Source organism: Electrona antarctica, assembly GCF_951216825.1.
Source record: "Electrona antarctica genome assembly, chromosome: 3".
In the NCBI taxonomy this organism is placed as follows: domain Eukaryota; kingdom Metazoa; phylum Chordata; class Actinopteri; order Myctophiformes; family Myctophidae; genus Electrona; species Electrona antarctica.
The window spans coordinates 11,324,792-11,345,230 of NC_136808.1; the positions used below are offsets into that span (position 1 = coordinate 11,324,792).

Consider the following 20,439-nt stretch of genomic DNA (forward strand, 5'->3'; position numbering starts at 1 on the left):
TTTAAACCACCTGGGGTCTGTCTGTCAGGTCGGCGATTCAGTTGCACGGGGTGGTGTTGAGTGGTGTCCTTGGGCCTGGGGGGTGTTCAATGCTGCAGCTGGAGTCATTAAGCCACATTCTCACATACAGTATCTCTGCTGCTCCATCAGTTCCAGGTGGGAGAGGGCAGTGTGGAGGATGATGAGGGAGATAGCGTAGGAGTCCATTGACCTGTTTTGTCTGTAACGCCAAAGCCCCATTGCAGCCATTCCCTAGTCAAAAGAATCCTATAGGATTCTGATAGAACTATCCTATTAAAAATCATATTAGAATTTGGAATTTGGAACCAGTCCTATGGATCTTTTCCTTTAAGATGACCCCATATATCTCTCTCTCTCCTCTCTCTCTCTCTCTCTCTCTCTCTCTCTCTCTCTCTCTCTCTCTCTTTACTATGAAATCGTGCATTTCCTGTCAGTTGTTTGGCCTGCCCCCAAGTTATTAGTGCAGCTGCGCCCGGCAGTCTGCGAAAACAGGTCCAAAAATGAAGGCCCGCAGCCCTACCTTGGCCCTCATCAAACGCTGTACACTCAAGATACTGCCTCCGCTGCCACCCTTAGATCTTCATATATGGAGCTGACCTGTTCTGACATTCCATATCGTTGATCTCACCTCATCAAACCCAACCCATGTGCACTCAAGATATGGCCAGTACAGAATTCATTCTATATGTTGATCTGACCCCCCATTCCAAAGCACCCCCATGCATTGTTAGACATGAAGCAGACACCACCTCCATTCCTTTTTCCCTGACTCTGATTGTGTGCCTGTGAACGTAGTGACCCTCTATAGCCCACTGGTTCCAAACATAGAGTTCTAATATATCTAGAGGGAGCTATTCATTTCAATGGTGCTCGTGGCGTTTGAAGCACCCGGAAGACTGACGGAAGTATATAATTATAATTCAGTCAGGACAACTCAAGAACTCTTCTTCTTCTTCTTCTTCTTCTTCTTCTTCTTCTTCTTCTTCTTCTTCTTCTTCTTCTTCTTCTTCTTCTTCTTCTTCTTCTTCTTCTTCTTCTTCTTCTTCTTCTTCTTCTTCTTCTTCTTCTTCTTCTTCTTCTTCTTCTTCTTCTTCTTCTTCTTCTTCTTCTTCTTCTCCTCTATTTCCACTGTAGTGTTGTGCATGATATGCCAGTCGTGTATTTTGATTTACAGTGTAGCGAAAATAGCCGATCTGCACGCTCGCAATGCGGTGCAAAGCGACGCGCCGTGCACTTGTAGATCTGCTATTGTTTGGGTCCCGTGCAAACGTGAAAGTAATTTTTTGGGGTCTTGAGCTAAAAAGTTTGGGAACCACTGCTCTAGACTCATAGAATAACCTCATTTTTAACCCATTCTGGACCTATCTTGGTGTTTTAAGCATTATGTCATACTTTAGCTATTGAAACATAGCAGATCTACACGGCACCGAGTGCCACGCTGTGAGCTTGTAGATCTGCTCCAGGGGGTCCTGGAACTACATATTTTCAGATGGGGGTCGGTGGCCAATTACATATACTGTATGTGACCAGTTACAGTGGTTTGAGACACAAGGGGGCCATGGTAATTTTTCAGCTTGTTATGAAACTACAGAATCAGAATGTAAGCTTTCATATGAATGATATGATGTATTGTTCATTGAAATTGGAAAATATTTGAAGAGGATATGACTCTTTTAAACTTGTTGAACCTGGAAAACACAAAGTAGAGAAATTGCCTTGAAAGTATTTCAATGTTTTATTACCTCTGAGCTGAGAGGAATGGGTTAGCTGTCATAGCACTAGTTTAGTGAAAAATGTCTTGCATTGAACTCTTACTTAAAGTAGGCAGTGGTGGGAAAAGTTCTGGGGGTCCTTGACATGAAATAGTTTGAGCACCACTGACATAGAGAGTTTATTCAGAAAACTGTCATGATTTAGAAGACGTTTGTAGAATCGTCCTTGGGTCTAATTGGGTTACAAAAAAAAAGTACTGTCCAAATGCACATGAACCACGGAAGAAAAAAGTTGGTAAAAAAAACAAAAAACATGACATGCTCCCTGACTAAACAGACATTTTCAGACGACTTGGATCTAAAAAAGCAGCTGTCAAATAGCGAACATTGGCACTGAATGATGAATCTCTGTAATATCCAGTGGTGTAAAGTAACTAAGTACATTTACTTACTGTAAGTGCAATTTTGAGGTATTTGTACTTTACTTGAGTATTTCCAATTTCCAGTATACTTTTACTTCTACTCCACTACATCTCAGAGGCAAAGATTGTACTTTTACTCGACTACAATTATATGTTACTACTATAGTTACTTTGTAGAGTTTGATTACTATTACAAAACAAACAGTAACCACCTCAGCCCTATTATATATATAGGTCATTTGAAAATAGCTGATCTACAAGCTCACAATGCGTCGTGATGCGACGCATTGTGAGCTTGTAGATCGGCTATTTTCTAAAGATTTTTAGAAAATGGGACATACTTCTGTTACATTTTGATGTCAATACTATTTTTTCAGCAGGGTTGTTCTTAATGTTGGCTTATTATCACAGCCATCAGATAGATGCCACCCACCACCGAAGTGCCCTTGAGCAGTGCACTTATAACACCATGTGTACTGCATGTACGTACGTGTGTCTGATATTTTGCTCTCTCTTTTACTGTGTGTGTGTGTGTGTGTGTGTGTGTGTGTGTGTGTGTGTGTGTGTGTGTGTGTGTGTGTGTGTGTGTGTGTGTGTGTGTGTGTGTGTGTGTGTGTGTGTGTGTGTGTGTGTGTGTGTGTGTCACACAGTGGGTAGCCTATACTCTCCCAGAGGCAGAAGAACCATAATTCCCTTTCAAGCTAAAAGTGTGTGCTGTGTGTGTGTGCGCTGCATGTGTATTTGCTCAAAGCTGTAAACATGAATGTCTCTCCTCCTTCCTGCCCTCCCTCCTCCGTTTATGCCTCCTCTCTTGTATGAAACCATGAATCATCCCTATATCCTCCCTCTTTGTCCTCTCCTTGTAGTTCTCTCTCTGTATCCTCCCTCTTTGTCCTCTCCTTGTAGTTCTCTGTATCCTCCCTCTTTGTCCTCTCCTTGTAGTTCTCTCTCTGTATCCTCCCTCTTTGTCCTCTCCTTGTAGTTCTCTCTCTGTATCCTCCTCGTTGTCCTCTCCTTGTAGTTCTCTCTCTGTATCCTCCCTCTTTGTCCTCTCCTTGTAGTTCTCTCTCTGTATCCTCCCTCTTTGTCCTCTCCTTGTAGTTCTCTCTCTGTATCCTCCCTCTTTGTCCTCTCCTTGTAGTTCTCTCTCTGTATCCTCCTCGTTGTCCTCTCCTTGTAGTTCTCTCTCTGTATCCTCCCACTTTGTCCTCTCCTTGTAGTTCTCTCTCTGTATCCTCCCTCTTTGTCCTCTCCTTGTAGTTCTCTCTCTGTATCCTCCTCGTTGTCCTCTCCTTGTAGTTCTCTCTCTGTATCCTCCCACTTTGTCCTCTCCTTGTAGTTCTCTGTATCCTCCCACTTTGTCCTCTCCTTGTAGTTCTCTCTCTGTATCCTCCCTCTTTGTCCTCTCCTTGTAGTTCTCTCTCTGGTATCCTCCCTCTTTGTCCTCTCCTTGTAGTTCTCTCTCTGTATCCTCCCTCTTTGTCCTCTCCTTGTAGTTCTCTCTCTGTATCCTCCCTCTTTGTCCTCTCCTTGTAGTTCTCTCTCTGTATCCTCCCACTTTGTCCTCTCCTTGTAGTTCTCTCTCTGTATCCTCCCTCGTTGTCCTCTCCTTGTAGTTCTCTCTCTGTATCCTCCCTCGTTGTCCTCCTTGTAGTTCTCTCTCTGTATCCTCCTCGTTGTCCTCTCCTTGTAGTTCTCTGTATCCTCCCTCTTTGTCCTCTCCTTGTATCCTCCCTCTTTGTCCTCTCCTTAGTTCTCTGTATCCTCCCTCGTTGTCCTCTCCTAGTTATAGTTATAGTTATAGTATATAAAGGTGTGTTTTTCCTATTGGCAGTATAGTTTAAAAGCCACACACACTGCGTAGTGTGTGTGCAAAGTTTCACACAAATCGGTGCAGTTTTAGGTAAAAATGCTAATTGGCCTGTTATAGCACCACCACTGTGCGTGCAAAATGTCACATAAATTGCACGCTGCGTTTATGATTTGACTTGAGGCATTTTGTTCGAAACAGAACCAATCCTGCCAACTTTGAAAGGCAATCTTAGCCAATGGGGATGGAATGTGGGAAATCGGACAGATCCACGTTGATCACATGACTATAGAGTGTACCAATTTGCGTAATGTATGATAACATGTGTGAGAGTAATACGGCCTCAAATGACTGATGACTGACCCGAACCGTGAAGTTGTTACCGAGATCCAAGTAGAGCCGTCAGAAAACAAAAATGACTCAGTCGTAACTGCCAGGAGTACAAAAGTATCTCTAACAATTGATGACAGATAGCCTAATTTAATAAACAATGCATATGCTTTTATTTGGTCAAATCAAAATGTCAATAAAAAAACAAATCAATTGAACAAAATATTAAATGATGAGAATCACAATGTTGTGCACTGAAGATTAGATCTATCTGTAGCCTAATAGCAATTGCACATGAATAGAAAGATAGAAAATTATCTGTATCCAGAGAGCTGTTTACAATTATTACACACATTACAAATAACACACGTCCTTAGTTAATTAAACACAGGGGCTCATTTGGTTACATTGTTTTGAGCTGTCTAACATCCTGTGAATCCTGACGTAACTGCCTGACCACGCCCACCCTGTCGACACGCCCACATTAGGGACCCCCCATGTAATTTTTCAGGCAGGCTCCACTGCCTCAAAGAATTGGCCTCATGGTCGCACTATAACAGGCTGTTGCCATTTGGTGCAAAGGTTAGTCGTTAGAAACCAGGGAGTGTGTGTGCAAAGTTTGGCATCGACCGGGTTAACAGTGCCAGAGATTAGCTGTACACAGACGGACACACACACACACACACACACACACACACACACACACACACACACACACGGACGGACGGACGGACGGACACACACACACACACACGGACGGACGGACGGACGGACGGACGGACGGACGGACGGACGGACGGAGTAAGGTGTGCAAATCATACTCTGGAGATTGAGAACAATAATTGATATTCATGTTCATATTATTATTATTATTATTATGAATATGTTAGTCTGGAAAAAAACAACTAGAAATATAATATTTGTCAGCGAGCCTTGTCTTACTCTTTGCCTTTGGCAGAAAATGGAGAGAATTTTCTTGGCATGCCTGTCGAGTTTGAGTAAATTTAAAGAATTCTGTTGCAGCGGTGCCAGCATTTTGGCAGTGATGCAGCTGCCTCTGTTATGTAGGAGAAACAACAGGTCTGTGTACAGAAATACTCATCATCGACAACACAACTTCTGACAAGGCTACTGTACAAAGCTCTCTGTCTTGTCTTATATCCACTGTATCAATCTATATGTCTGTCCTGTTGTTGTATTAGGTTAGCCAGAGATATGTTTTTCTTTCATTGTGTAACTTTCTTCTGTTGCAATGAATGTTACTCTTTCACTGCCGTGTGTGTGTGTGTGTGTGTGTGCGTGTGCGTGTGCGTGTGTGTGTGTGTGTGTGTGTGTGTGTGTGTGTGTGTGAGAGAGCCAGTCGATATAAGAGCAACCCCCCCCCCCCCCCTCTCTCTCTCTCTAAAAAAAAAAAGTCTTAGACTAGCATATCTGAATTTCTCCACAAACAAGCCATGCAGACAAAAGAAAGTTGCTAATGATTGAAGTGGGAAAGGTGTCGATGTGAGAGCAGTGTTCCATTAGAGCTTTACTTTCTGTCAATATCAGTCAGTCAGGTGTTCCAGTTCCAGTATAACACAGCACACTGTAGTGTTGTAGTCAAGTACACATAATGCAAGTCCAGACCAAGTCGGGGGTGGGGTGGGGAGTGGGGGGGTCGAGACAGAGTGTGGGAGGGGGTTCGAGTCCGAGACGAGACCGAGACCAGATTGATTTATTTAATTTTTTTAGGTACAGAAAACACTGAGAGCTCTTCTATAATGTTAATGTGAATGGGCTCCTCATAATATTATGGGTATAATTTATTCCATTGCGTTGTAGTGACTCGTCGTGACTCGAGTGGACTCGGTGGGGGAACAGTCCAGAGTCCCTTGGTCCGAGACCGAGTCAAGTCCAAGTCAAATTGAGGGCGAGACCGAGACGAGACAGAGTTTAATGAAAATGTGGACTAAGAGACCGGACTCTAGACGAGTCAAGGACTCGACTACTATACAGCACTAATAGACTGTATAATACTGAGTACTCATTTAACTTTGACCCTAAAAGTTACAAATGGATAACAGTGTTTGCTGCTACCCTGAACAACTGGGCTCCCTCATAAATTAATATAGCATCTTCTGCATAAATAAAGATCAAATAAAGGAAGAAAATCAACACTCAGGATTTGACTGTGAAGAGTAGCCTCCCAGAATGATAATTGGGCAAACTACAGTGAGTCATACATTTACATGAGTTGGTTCAAAGTAATCCTGCCATTACAGAAAAATACCTCACTAGCGAGAGATTGCGCTAAAACCGTTTTGTTGCATCTCGACCCATTGGTGTGGTTTGGGCCTAACACTTATTTTGCTGGGGAATTTTTCATAATAAAGGCGCTAGAGTGCCCAGCAGATGAGGCAGATTTTACTCTGAAAAGCCCCGCCTTCCATTACGCCCCAAATGTATATATATATATATATATATATGGGTTGATATCAATAAAAAGGACCTAAAGCCTATACATGTCCACCCCGTGGTTTTGATTCCAAAGACGTGTATACACGTCATTAGCATAGTGTTAACACTTTAATTGCCCGGAACTATTTAATCCATTACATTCATGCGCCCAGTCGAATTATAAACACGGACGCCTTTTCCGGACGGACCGGCGGAAGTTCATGATGTTGTGTAGCAGCTAACAATAGCCACAACACTCTAGAGTCGATCGACAACAACGGTGACAAGAATAAATCTATTGAGACTAGCGACTGGACCGCGGAGCGCCGTAACAGGATCTTTTTTCAGAAAAAGACGGGATGATTTAGATCGCGAGTTATGAACGTTTTAAGATTTTCGTTTTCATCAGCTAAACAGAGGAGGGAGTTTTTCGATGACGTCTCACTCTTGCGCGTCACCGAGGAGAGCCCAGGAGGCGCGCCTGGGCTATACAGCCATGCGATCTGTTCTCGTATCAATAAACTTTGTCTTTTGGACAATACTTCGTCCTGAGCGTCGGGCGTTACTAATAGAAAGGACAAAGAACTTCGTCCTGAGCGTTCGGAGTGTTAACAATGGCTATATGCGGGTCGACTCAGTCACATTGATGCTGTTGGGTGTAAAGGAGCAGCACGGGCTCTAGGGGGCTCTTGCTTTTAAACTCTTAATCCTCTTTAAACGCTTGAAACGTTGTCTATGTTTTATCCTCCGTTTGTCAACAGGCCATTTTGCTGCAGACAGAGCACAGTTAAACACGCACGCACCCATATACCATCACCTGGGAGCTGCCTAAGTACAACTAAAGGCCCCTTGTATTATCCACAGTTAAAGAGTCAGGTCAGGTCAAGTGCTTGTCTTTATAATGCTTTGCCAGAATAGTAGCAGCATGCGAGGAAGGAAAGTGGTTATTCTTGGATCAGTGGTTTTCTGAAGATCTCAGATGGATATCCTTAGCCTTGGGAGGAGTCGTCTATAGTAGGATCCAGTTCCACAAGCCCAGGAGTCAAGGCAGGCTTAGAGACGTCAGCCTGCAGCTGGATGGAGTAGCATAATGACCGTCAGGCACTTGGATGTAGATGTACACATGTAGGCAGTGGTGAAAAAAGTACTCACATTGTTTACTTAAGTAAAAGTACCAATACTGTTATATCTATTTGTTACAAGTAAAAGTCCGGCATTCAAAATGTACTTGAGTAAAAGTACAAAAGTATTGGCATCGAAATGTACTTAAGTACCAAAAGTAGAAAGTAACTGCACAAGTAATTGCACTTAAGTACAGTACTTGAGTAAATTTACTTAGTTACTTTCCTCCACTACTTAGATGGACACACATAATGCAGTAAGATAGTAGATGTACACACGTACTGCAGTAAGATTGTGTGTGATATATATATATATACATATATATATATATATATATATATATATATATATATATATATATACATGCAGTAGGATGGTAGATGGACACAAGTACACGTCTTTTATTTAATGTATCTTTTTCAAGTGGGAAATAAAATTACACATCAATGCCGCATCAATACATGACATTACAAAAACAGACGGAACTAGAAAAAGTGCCCCTCGGGGCACAGGTCTCCACCAGGGCAGGTCAGGTTGTGGCCTCCTGGTGGCGCTATAATAGGCCAATGTGAAAAGGGTGCCATTTCTTCATACGCCTTTGATGGCAATTGGATGATTTGAGGCATTTTGTTCCAAAAATGTGTTTTGCAAAAATCAACCAAGTCGGCCTCCTGGTGGCGCTATAAAAGGCAGATGCGGAAAATGCAGGTCAAAGGTTTATCCTTGGCCTCTAGGGAGTGTGCATGGAACGTTTCACGCAGATCGGTGCAGTTTTAGGTAAAAAATGTGAAAAGCTGCCTCATAGTGGCGCTATAACAGGCCGTTCTGGAAAATGTGGGGCAGAGGTTCATCGTTGGCATCCAGGGAGTGTGTGTGCAAAGTTTGGCATCGACCAGGTTAACGGTGCCGGAGATTAGCTGTTCACGGACGGAAGGACGGACACACACACACACACACGGGCGGAGTGCAAAACATACTCTCTCCCCATGCCTTCGGCCTGGTGGAGACAATAATACATCCATGATCCATACAATACAAGTGGTACAACTTTAAGTGACGGAAAAAGGGGAAAAGTAATACATTGATACACCAGTAAGACGCCCTGAGGACGAGAAGCGCTGAAACAACAAAGCTTCTTAATGTGGCACAGTTAAGAAGCAGGAGTTAAACTATTTATCTGTTGTCCGTGAGGTCAGATGTAGAGTTGCTGGGCGGCTCCATGCAGATCTAGGTGATGATCCAGTCTTCTCCATGACACGCGCCATATATGGAGCGTACAGTGTACGTCTTTAGTGTACAGGGTTTGATGAGGTCAGATCAACATATGGAATGTCAGAACAGGTCAGCTCCATATATAGAGATCTAAGGGTTTGATGACGTCAGATCAACATATGGAATGTATTCTGTACTGGCCATATATGGAGCGTGTCTTGAGTGTACACGTACAGGGTTTGATGAGGTCAGATCAACATATGGAATGACTTCTGTATTGGCCATATGAGTGTGTCACGAGGTGTGATGGACGCGAGATGCATGTTTTCATAGTACAAATGTACAGAAATAAGTAAATATATGAGCCTACACAGAGGCTAATACACGTCCAAACATGTGCAAATGTTGGAGTGTACATATGAGGTGATCTTTTTGAAACCACCCAGGGGGATTTTCAAAGCCAATTTGAGTCTGGTCTGTAGGTCGTTCCATGACCAGGGACCAAAGAAAACAAGACGTTTTTATCGCCCTCAGATGTAAATGAGGGTACTACACACAGTAGCCAGGTGTTTGATCTGAGGTTTAGACCGTTTTTGACTAAATTGAATTTGGAGGAGATGTAGGAAGGGAGATCACCAAGAATAGCAAGAATAACTTCTGTTTTTAAACTCTCTGGCACCTGAATTTCCCCCGTGGGATCAATAAGATATTTAAGGTAGCCTGCTCCCTGTCCCGTTTAATTAATGTACATATTATTATTCTGCACATTATTGGCTTGCAGTGCACACCTGTCAAATTTGATATTTGTTATGGTCGGACGCTCTGACTACAAGCTATATTAAAAGAGGTTCAATTTAATCTCTTAACCGATTATGTGCCGTCAATCAACTCGTATACTGTATAAGCACTACTCCCTGTGGTGTGTCGTGCTTCCTTCTTTCTTTCCTTCTTTCTTTCTTTCTTTCTTTCTTTCTTTCTTTCTTTCTTTCTTTCTAGTGAGAAAGACACTGTAGCTAACAAAAGAATAGATTAAAAAACAGGTTCATTGAAATCAGTTTATGGTTTTATGATAGGTCTCGGGAAGAAATGGAGCCCGGACTCCATGGAAAAGATCAGTTCAGTCCATTTTAATCCCTTTGTCTTGTGTTTATGATTATCTGATATGATATAATTAATGGTTTTCATGATGGGTCTTGAATTCAGATAATGTATAATCCACTTATATAATTTAGCTTATTGTTTCCGGGCAGCAGTGGCTCAGGAGGTATACAGCGGCCATCTGGGAATGGAAAAGTCCCTGGTTTGATCCTCTGCTTCGCAGGTTTTGTGTCACCTGGTTAAGTGTCCCTGACACCAAGTCACTTAACTCCCAACACTGTGTGCTCAGTGGAAGCAAGCTACTGCTGGCTCGCTGCAGAGAAGTCCCCTCTGGGATCACTATACAAATACCTTTTCTTTTATTTATTTTTGTATACATATAATAATGTAACTATCTTGTGTACTCTCTCTTGTATAGCTTATATACAGTAGTTGACTTATACTGTAGTTATAGTACTGTAGGTATAGGTCTTGAACTTTAACTTTAACACTCTTGTATAGAGTATGATTTTCAAATTAGGTCTTGAATTGAGGTCATGCATGTACTGTATAGAGCGTCGCAGTCCCGCCCCCTACCATGGACCAGGAAATGAATCCCAATGCATTTTTCCCATAGACATTTCAAAAAGTATTTATTTAAAGACGGTTACGCCGCGGACAAAGCCAACTCGAGTCGTGACAACTCATGACAACACAAACAATATTTTGGACCAAACAAATAATTACAAAGAAGAAAAACAACCAAAAAAGTGTTGTAACCTGCCGTTTTTTTCTTCTTTCTAATTATTTGTTCGGCCCAAAAAATGGTGTTTGTTGTCATGATTTGTCACGACTCGAGTTGGCTTTGTCCGCGGCGTAAACGTCTTTAAATAAATACTTTCTGAAATGTCTATGAGGAAAATGAACGGAGAATCCTTTCCTGGTCCATGGTAGGGGGCGGGACTGCGACGCTCTATAGCTCAAGCTTTTAACACCCCCAACGCCCGGGGGTATTTGCAACCATTATATCAGGGCGGCCAGCGATTTGCAGCTTCAGAGCCTATTTCAAGGTTGCTCCGCGCCATTTTGGAAGTACGACAACAACGGGAAGTATGATTACTTCTAACGCGACAAGCCCTGCAGGGACCGCGATGGGCCGTCAAAAACACAATCTTTGGTTAGAATTCACTCCCATCCACTAAAATGGAGGGGGACCGGATGACTTCCAAACCGGAAATGACATCGAATGTTGCTCAGTCGACACTACCAGCATCTAGACTGGTGCGCTCAGTTATGATATGATTAACACATTCAGACCGTACGACGGGGTTTGCCGCTCTGGTGTTAATAAGGGGTCTTATGAATTGCTGTTTTTGTTGAACGTTTGTCTATTATGACAGAACAGGGACGCTAGGTTTATGTGGCTACACCCTAATCCTAACCCTAATAACAGGCTTGGGCTTGGCTGTTGACTCACTGGGTAAGCTTTGCTGACTGATTGGCATGGATGACTAGTTTGCATGGCTGGCAGGATACATTTTGGTCTCGTATATATTCCAAGCACAACTCACTGATTTTCATATAAATGTCAAACAGCTGCAGGATTAAAGTGTGTTTGTGACAGAAATGAGAGAAGGAAGAAGAGAGAGGGAGGGGACACACGCACTGAGAGGCAGGAGGGCATGAGAGAGAGAAGCAGACGGAGATAAAGTTGGAGAGAGCGAGTGAGAGAAAGAAATTGAGGGATAAGTAATCATGTAGCTCCATCAGTGCATTGACAGCTAGAAGATTACTGCTCATCACCTGAACGACTTGACTGACAACCTACGCATGCGTGTGCACTGTGAATGCGCTTGCACGCATGCATGTGCGTGTGTGAGATCCCTCAGCCATCCTGTTCTATCCTCAATTTGCTACACAAATCACAGAGCTATCGCCCAGAGAGAGAGAGTGGGGGGGGGGGGTATTGAAGAATAGTATCCAAAAGTGTGTTTTGAAGATAACCCAAAATAGCAGAAAATCTTGTCGGGCGTACATGGGTTGTTGGGAGTTGTTTGAGTCAAATGTTTGACTGTACGACCTACGGTTCAAGGGTTCTATATAGGCCACAACGTGAAGGGCCTTGTTGTAGCGCCACCATGAGGCCGAGTTGAAAGATTTGGGTTCTTCCTTGGCCTAGCGTGTGCAAAGTTTCATGCCGATCGCTTCAGTCGATCAGATTCATCTTGAAAATGTCAATGGCAACCGCTGGAGTCACATATTTCTATATGTTGGTGTAGATCACCTGTCTAATTACAGTAGCCTATGCTTTTTTGTCAAAGTATTTATGCCTTATATGAAGCACATGTATAATGTGCTATAAAATTGCATATGTATATTTCAGTCTCTCTCTCTCTCTCTCTCTCTCTCTCTCTCTCTCTCTCTCTCGTCTGTTTGTCAACTGTCAGTTCAATGGGAAGGTCTGTCTGTGTGTCTCTTTCATTGTCTTTCTGTCTGTTCTGTATCTCTTTGTGTCTCTGTCTGTCTGTCTGTCTCTGTCCTCAATGACTTTGCTTTGAGTTTCCCCACGCTCCCAATTTATATCCCTATGTCCTTCCTTTTTTTCTCCTTTCAGTCTCATTCTCCCTGTCTGTCTCCATGTGTCAGTCTCGCTCCTTCTTTCTCTGCGTACATATCTCTCTCACCCTGAAACCCCAGCTTTCTTCTGTAAGTCAGCCATTGAAATGGGAATTAGTATGAAGCCATTGTACGCAGACTCATTATCCCAGCTGCTTTGATTCCTGCTAAAAATTGAATGACGTTTGAACAGCCCCCTCAGTCCCCTATTTCCATTTCTCTTTCACCTCCCTTTGTCAAAATGTCGCTCGTCTTCACCTCTATCTCCGGGTTTTCATGTCTGTATTTTCTCTCAAAAAATAGCTTGAGAGCGACAGAGCGTATTATTCCCATTGTGGTTCTTTGCGTGCAAATGTATGCGGATGTGTGTAAACTGAATGAATGTGTGTGTTTGTGTGTGTGCGTGTGTGTTTGTGTGTGTGTGTGTGTGTGTGGGGGGGGGGGGGGGGGGGGGCTGAGACAGTATAGAAACTATACAAGACAGCTAAAATTGGAAAGCATTTATAAAACAACATAATGGCTAAGTTTAACCTGCTACAACTCAACTGAGTTATAATTAGGTCCAGCTGCTATTGAGACAGCACTTTATGGAGATAACAATAGGACTAATTGACCTAACCACTTGAACCTCAGCATGCCATTCTCTTCTGGGGGACACTATATATCACTGGTTCCCAAACATTGGGGGACACATTTTTATGGGTCCCCGTAATTTTCCCCCTACATTTTGTCTTTAATTATTATTATCTCAAAACATTTTCAAAAAACATTCCCAAAAAAGCAAAACTTTTCATGAATTAAACCAATATTCTATGATTCTTCTCCAGTGACTTCATGAAGAAATTCCATAAATTAGAAGAAAATAACGTGTTGTGAGCTTGTAGATCTGCTATTTTCACTAGTTTGGATCCCGGGCAAACGTCTACTTTCTCTTTTGGTCACGGGCTAAAAAGTTTGTGAACCTGAATGTATGTAGTATATGGTACAGTTGGAACTCAGAACCACTGCTGTACTGTATATGGTACAGTTGGAACTCATGTACCGTATGGTTGACCACTGCTGCTGTATATTATTATGGTACAGTTGGAACTCAGGTCTGGTTGACTAAGAATAGAGTTGAGACTGGTAACCCATTCTAATAGTGGGGATTAATGTTTTCTTTTTTTTTTGCCAAATCGTTACACAGCGGATAAAAGCATGACTTTTGATACAGATGTCCCTTGGGTCATCCTAAAACACCCTAAACTACTTTGCCTTTTTTTTCCTATTTTGAATAACAATTTTGAATAGTTAAAATAGCCAATCTACAAGCTCACAACGTGTCGATTGGCTATTTTCACAATTCAAAAATGTTTTTCAAAATAGTAAAGAAAGGCAAAGTGGTTTAGACATAAGGGGTTTAGCATGGATGAAAATAGAGCCTTTTCTCCATAACACGCGCCTAGTGGGAACAAGAACATACCCTTTGTTCACTATATTGTTTCAGCATGCAGTCTCTCCTATAATCCACTGTGGATCTTTGTTACTTATTGTTATTCAACTATTTATATTTGAAGTTCATTATTAAAATATTGGAGGAATGTGACTTATTTTCATTCTGCTATAGTTCTCTGTTCTCAGAGCAGCAATGGAGTACACTTCTGTACTTCTGCCTAGTTTATTTTTTATTTATTTTGCCTCTAATGTGCTCCCCATTTGGTTCCATATAATCGACAACTACTGTGTTATGCATGTCTCCACCTACCTTTGTGTTTCACCGTTTGCATCCCACAGCCCCCACCACCCCCACCCGGTTTATATAAGCCTCCTCTCCCCGTCTAAGTTATATTAAGTCCAAATGGGGGTGTTTAAGCACACACACTGTGATCTGCAATCCAATGTGGACTTCTCTACTCTGCCGCCACACACAGAATGATTTCCAATGGCTGCATGCGGGGAAAATCTTTAGAGTTAATTTAGCACGGGGAGAGTGGTGCCGAAATGGACCCGAGTGGACCTGCATAGAGTTCAAATGAACACTAAGGATTTCAACTGTGTATGTTTATGTGCACATTAATCACACATGTTAACCTTAATAAGGCAGCAGCAGTCTTACTCATTTAGTATCTGGACAGAGAGGCTCGTTCATAACCAGGGGGATGCATAACACACTGGCCTTCTCATCTTCTTTTATCGACTTGGTCACATGCACACCATAATCTGACTCTGATTTAAAGCTTATTTTTTTCTGTACATTATTTTAATGTCTCAGAAAGACGGTTAAGTCCAGGATGGGGCATTAGCGCTTTGTGTTGTTTTGTCTAAACAACACAATGTCAAGCGGTGGATTTTTGAAGCGAATGTGAAACAATTTTCACAAAATGTGTGCTCTACTGGGCACACATTTCCAGTATTATTATTATTATTATTATTATTATTTGTTCATGGGTCCTGGGACATTTAATGTTCCAGAACAGGTTAAAAACAGTTAATACAAAAACACAGTTAAAAGCTAAATCAAAACTAAGGCACAGCTTGCAGCAGAAGACAACAAAGGTCAGCCATATGCCTGCCTAAACAGGTGGGTTTTGAGGTGAGTTTGGAATATGGTGAATAGAGTCCATGGGCCCTATTATGCGTGTCTTAAGTACCAGGTCTTATGACTTAACTTAAGACCTGGAGGCGTGGTCAATGCTGTTTGGCCACTCAGAATAGCCAAATGGCATTGATCACGCCTCCAGGTCTTAAGTTAAGTCATAAGACCTGGTACTTAAGACATGCATAATAGGGCCCCATGTTTCTAATATCAGGGGGGAGGGAGTTCCAGAGGTGAGGGGCAGAGCGGCTGAAGGCTCTTTTGCCCCATGGTGGACAGACGGGCTGGGAAGACTTTCAGAGTGATGGAGGAGGCAGACCTAAGAGACCGGGTGGAAATGTTGACGTGGACAAGGTCAGACAGGTATGGGGGGGGGGGGGGGGGGGGGGGGGGGGGGGGGGAGAGGTTATGAATGGCCTTGAGTCTGTATGGAGAAGGATCTTGTAGTCGATACGGTATTTGATGAGGAGCCAGTGGAGGGGTGATGTGACTGATGACAGGGGTTCTGATGATGAGATGGCAGCAGCATTCTGGACTAGTTGTAGTTGGAGTTTATGGAGGAGTGTGTGGGGAGACCAAAAAGAAGGGAATTACATAGTTTATGTAGGAATTACATAATAGTGATGTTTGCCGTTACATTTCTACCTACAGACACACAGACGAGTAGCATATGTGATGAACAACAGATGCACTATCGATCTCCTACACATTCATTGCAAGGTTTCTTTATTTACTGTGTACAGTTACATAATAGTACAATTATTTTATTATGTCATAGTCTATTCATTCCCTGTTCATTGTTTAACCCATTTTGGGCGGGAATCCCTTTTGGTGTTTTAAACATTGTTATAATTTAGCTATTGAAAAATAGCAGATCTACAAGCTCATAGCGCGCCACCGAGTGGCGCGCTACGAGCTTGTAGGTCTGCTATTTTTGAAAAATCGTGAAAATATTTATTTCAGAAAACTGGAGGATTTTTAAAAATTTTGAGGTCGGGCCTAAATGGGTCAAATGATAAGGGACAATATCGGTGGCACCCAACTGTATGCCAGTGTGCCTGTGATCACCCTTCACTTTGTCAATGTTGGCACCCGTGCCTAAGGTTGCCTTCCCCTGGGCTATACAGTAATCTTGCGAGGATAATTCTGAACTGATTTGTTATGCAGCTTTTGTTGTAATAGATAAAGTCTGATTGTTGATACCTTGTGCAATAAGCATTTGATTGACTATAGTTCCGGTCCATAGCCAGGTCCTCCACCTGCTTGGTGGAGATAATGTATTTGCTTTATGGTATGTGTTGCCTTATTGAATCACAATCTGTTTTGTTGTTGTTTTTTGTTTTGTTTTCTTATGTTCACTCTTCTCTTTACCTCAATATCCACGACTCCCAACCACACCCCCGCCCGGCCCTCCCTCCTCGAAGGAAAGAAAGGAAGAGAATAATCTGGCAAAATGCTCAAAATAACTGTGATGTTGCTCACATTGCATCATATCAGTGTTGAATTAAAAAAAATAATAATAATAATCAACGTGAACCAGGGGGTTGTTATTGAGATGCAAATATATACACTTTAAAACTGTCTTAAACATTTAACCACTTGAGCCCCGAAGCACTGAGAAAACTGTTGCGCCTTTCTTCGTCCTTTTTTCTTTCCAAACTTGACTACGGTAGCGGTGGTCTCAAAAACATAAGGGAAACTTTGACAGGAAAAGACTCACTCACCGTATGGAAAATACGAGCCCCAGCATCCAAAAATAGCAGATCTGTTGCATTGCAAAGAGATGTGGTGTAGACCTTAAAGTCTGAGCACAGAGACCACTCCGGTTTACTAAGTCTAGTGGGTTTCATTAGTTAAGGTTTGACCAGATTATTCTTCATCAACGGGCTATCGTGTGCTTTTACAGTAAACCATGTCGGCTTTCCAGTTCAAACAGAGTATAGATAGTAGAATGTCAAACTGGAGAATTCCGCGTCCTAATGTTGTCAGAGTTTGCAATGGAACCTCTGCTTCCATTGCCAGTGGATGATTTGATGTGCCATAGCACTGGCATGTCTTTGAATGATTTATTCTATTGTCTTTCATGTTGCAGGTTCGTTGGGGTTGCGGACGCCCTCTGCTCTCATCAATAGTGGATCTAGTGTTTTTGAGTGGTGTAAACCACTCCTACAACTGGCTTTGTTAGTCTGTCTGTCTGTCTGTCTGTGCTCAAAAAATGAGCATGGTTGCTATGGTCACCCAGTTCACACGGGTGTTATTTCATTACGTCAGACATTACGTCAGACCACAGCTGATCAGTCTATATAAGACCTTACACCACTTAGTTCACACGGGTGTGATTTTTACTTTATTACTTACTTTATTCCTTTTTTTCCCCAGGTTGTCAGGGTTCATGCTGCCCTCCCCTACAGTCAGCACCGGATCCATACTGGCCCTGTGGTTTACCACCGACTTTGCTGTCAGCGCACAGGGCTTCAAGGCTGTATATGAAGGTAAGGGTGTGTGTGTGTGTGTGTGTGCATGTGCGTGGCTGCGTGCGTGGCTACGTGCGTGGCTGCGTGTGTGTGGAGCATGCACACATTTGCGTATTATGTATGTATGTAATGTATGCATGTATGTAATGCAGGTAAGTGTTTACTGCACCTAGTTCAAAACACCAGAGCAACTCTGCCAACACTGAGGGGAATTCAAGAAAAGCCACTGATCATAACATTCTCAAATACTTAAAACACTTTTTAAACATTTAGAACTAATCCTTTAATCCCATATCTTTTATTCATACATTTTGCAAACTCGTGCCAGTACTATTCAACGATGCATCGATCATTCTCCTGGCGGCTGCTTTCTCAGCCTTCCTGTACAAATGCTTGTTGATTACATCCTGGTTGATACTTTAGTACTGCATGTATAGTCTTGCGTATATCCCGACAACTATTCCACAATCTCTGAACGCTATAGTCTGGAACTACACCTCCCCAAATCCGAGCAAGGAAGCTGCCATTTCTGTTCACGGAAATATATTTTCTTTTTTTATTTCCATTTCTTCTAATGCAGCAAGCTATATTTGCTTATTGTTGCGCAACTGTAAAGACGAAACGGAAGTGGGGAGGATGCTTCACTTCCGCTTTATCGCTTACTCATGATCAGAGCTTCCGTTGCTCCAGACTGTATGACGGAAGCATTTGAAAATTGCAAGAGGCAACAGTCTGCATGGCAATGCGAGACTATACTGCATGTGACATTCTGATGAAGTGATGCAATGGGGGAGAGAGTGCTCCTGAATCGCTGCCCTCCACACCTTCCAGTCTCGCATCATGCAGGGGTGTTGAGCTGTTGTTCGCGGTGCGCCTCTTTGCCCTCCTGGCTGTGCCCTGGGTTGGCTGCAGTGTTGATTTTGGGAGTAAACTTAGATTTTAGCTTAGTTATCGTCTACAGTTGTTTTTCAGTCGACAAAGTAGCATTTTTGCGGGCCTCGATGATGTTATACTGGCAGATTTTACACTTGGTTGCATGCTGAAAATTGCCGATCTACAAGCTTATAACGCGCCGCAAGCGCGATGCGCTGTGTGCTTGTAGATCGGCTATTTTCGGCTCCCTAGTCCCTCCCTAACATTTGAGTCTAGTTTCAACCAAGTATAAAATGATCTCTTCTCCACTAGTCCATTCTTAACATTTTAGTCTAGTTTCGGTCGATAAAATTGTCAGTATAATTAGTCATAGTTTTAGTCATCATGGCTTAGTTTTTATTTAGTTTATAGATGAGAAGAAGCAGGGCATGATGTGGCTCCCGTCCACTGATGGCTTAAGTGCATAATCCAGGACAAACTGTTACCGTCTGACTCTTTTGGGAGGCAGTAACGCCATAAGCCTTGAGTATCTTGATCATCATGCTTCTGGGTATTGGATCAAATGTCTTTTTGAAATCAATAAAGCACCACACCGCTTGGGACAGTATTTGGACCGGTTCTTACAGGTCCAACTGAACATTTTGATGCATCATCTCGTTGCCTGAGCTGTTAATTTGCAGGCAGGGAGAGTGCAGGTAGGTAGATAACACCGACTGAGCCAGTGAAGAACAACAAGTAGTACTTTACTTTCAACCCAGTGTGGCTAACGCAGTACCTGATGTGCCCGGGGCAGCAAAACAGCCTAATGATCATCATGCACTCACACCAAAGTGATCTACTGTTCAATCCCATTGCATCAAACAAACATCACATCACAGAGAGCCCTGCGGAAACACGCTACCGCTGTGAATGGCAATGATCATTTATTTGTATCGCTGGTCTGGATAATGTTTTATCCCTGCTTCTGATCGCACTGTAAATGTAGACTGATGATATGTTTGATGTTTATGTTTGATAATATCAAAGTTTGACACTTTAACCCATTTTGACCTGAGATCAGATTCTAAAAATGTCTTCTACATCCTGACAGTTTTCTGAAAAAGCTATGTTTCTATGTCAGTCGTTCTTTGATTTTTCAAAAATAGCAGATCTACAAGCTCGTAGCGCGCCACTCGGTGGCGCGCTATGAGCTTGTAGATCTGCTAAAGCATAACATAATGCTAACACCAAAAGGGGTTTCTGCCCAAAATGGGTTAAAGGCATATTAACTTTAGCAAAATTAACATAAATAAATGTATATTTATGAAAATAATGGAAAAATCCCGGCCCCCCCGCACGCATTAAAGGGACATTATGCTTGAGGGAGTCGTGACGTTTCCATTACTTGAATATTCAGCCAGTTTTCAAGCAACTTGTGTTTAGACGATCCTTAGAGACTTGCTGCTATAGGCAAAACGTTTTTAGTTTTTAGTTTTTTTCCTAATAATTACGAAACAAAACAGGGTACAATAATGGTGCGGCTGCCCCGGGGATGAGTTCTTGTAATACTGGCGGAATGGCGGATGGACCCAAGGTCGGACACAAACAGTTCTGGGACATACATAGGGATGAATGCATTTCGAGATGGCTTGCCCCTTAGATGCCACAACATAAAAAAGTAATGACATTTGCAATTTTAGGCCTTTAGTCTGTTGAGCTCTGAAAACGCTATAAAACCCTTTGATTTATGGCTCAATTTATGGTTGTCCAGAAATATGTC

At 42.5% G+C, this 20,439-nt stretch overlaps 1 protein-coding gene across 1 annotated transcript in view; it reads left to right on the top strand.

Annotated features, from left to right (window-relative positions):
* LOC306919635 (CUB and sushi domain-containing protein 1-like) overlaps positions 1-20,439 on the top strand; it is a gene marked incomplete at its 5' end in the record, with an annotated part of 687,041 nt that overhangs the window by 54,748 nt on the left and 611,854 nt on the right. Inside the window, 1 exon segment of the mRNA XM_079496199.1 lies at positions 17,713-17,825. Within this exon segment, the coding sequence (XP_079352325.1) occupies positions 17,713-17,825 (113 nt within the window).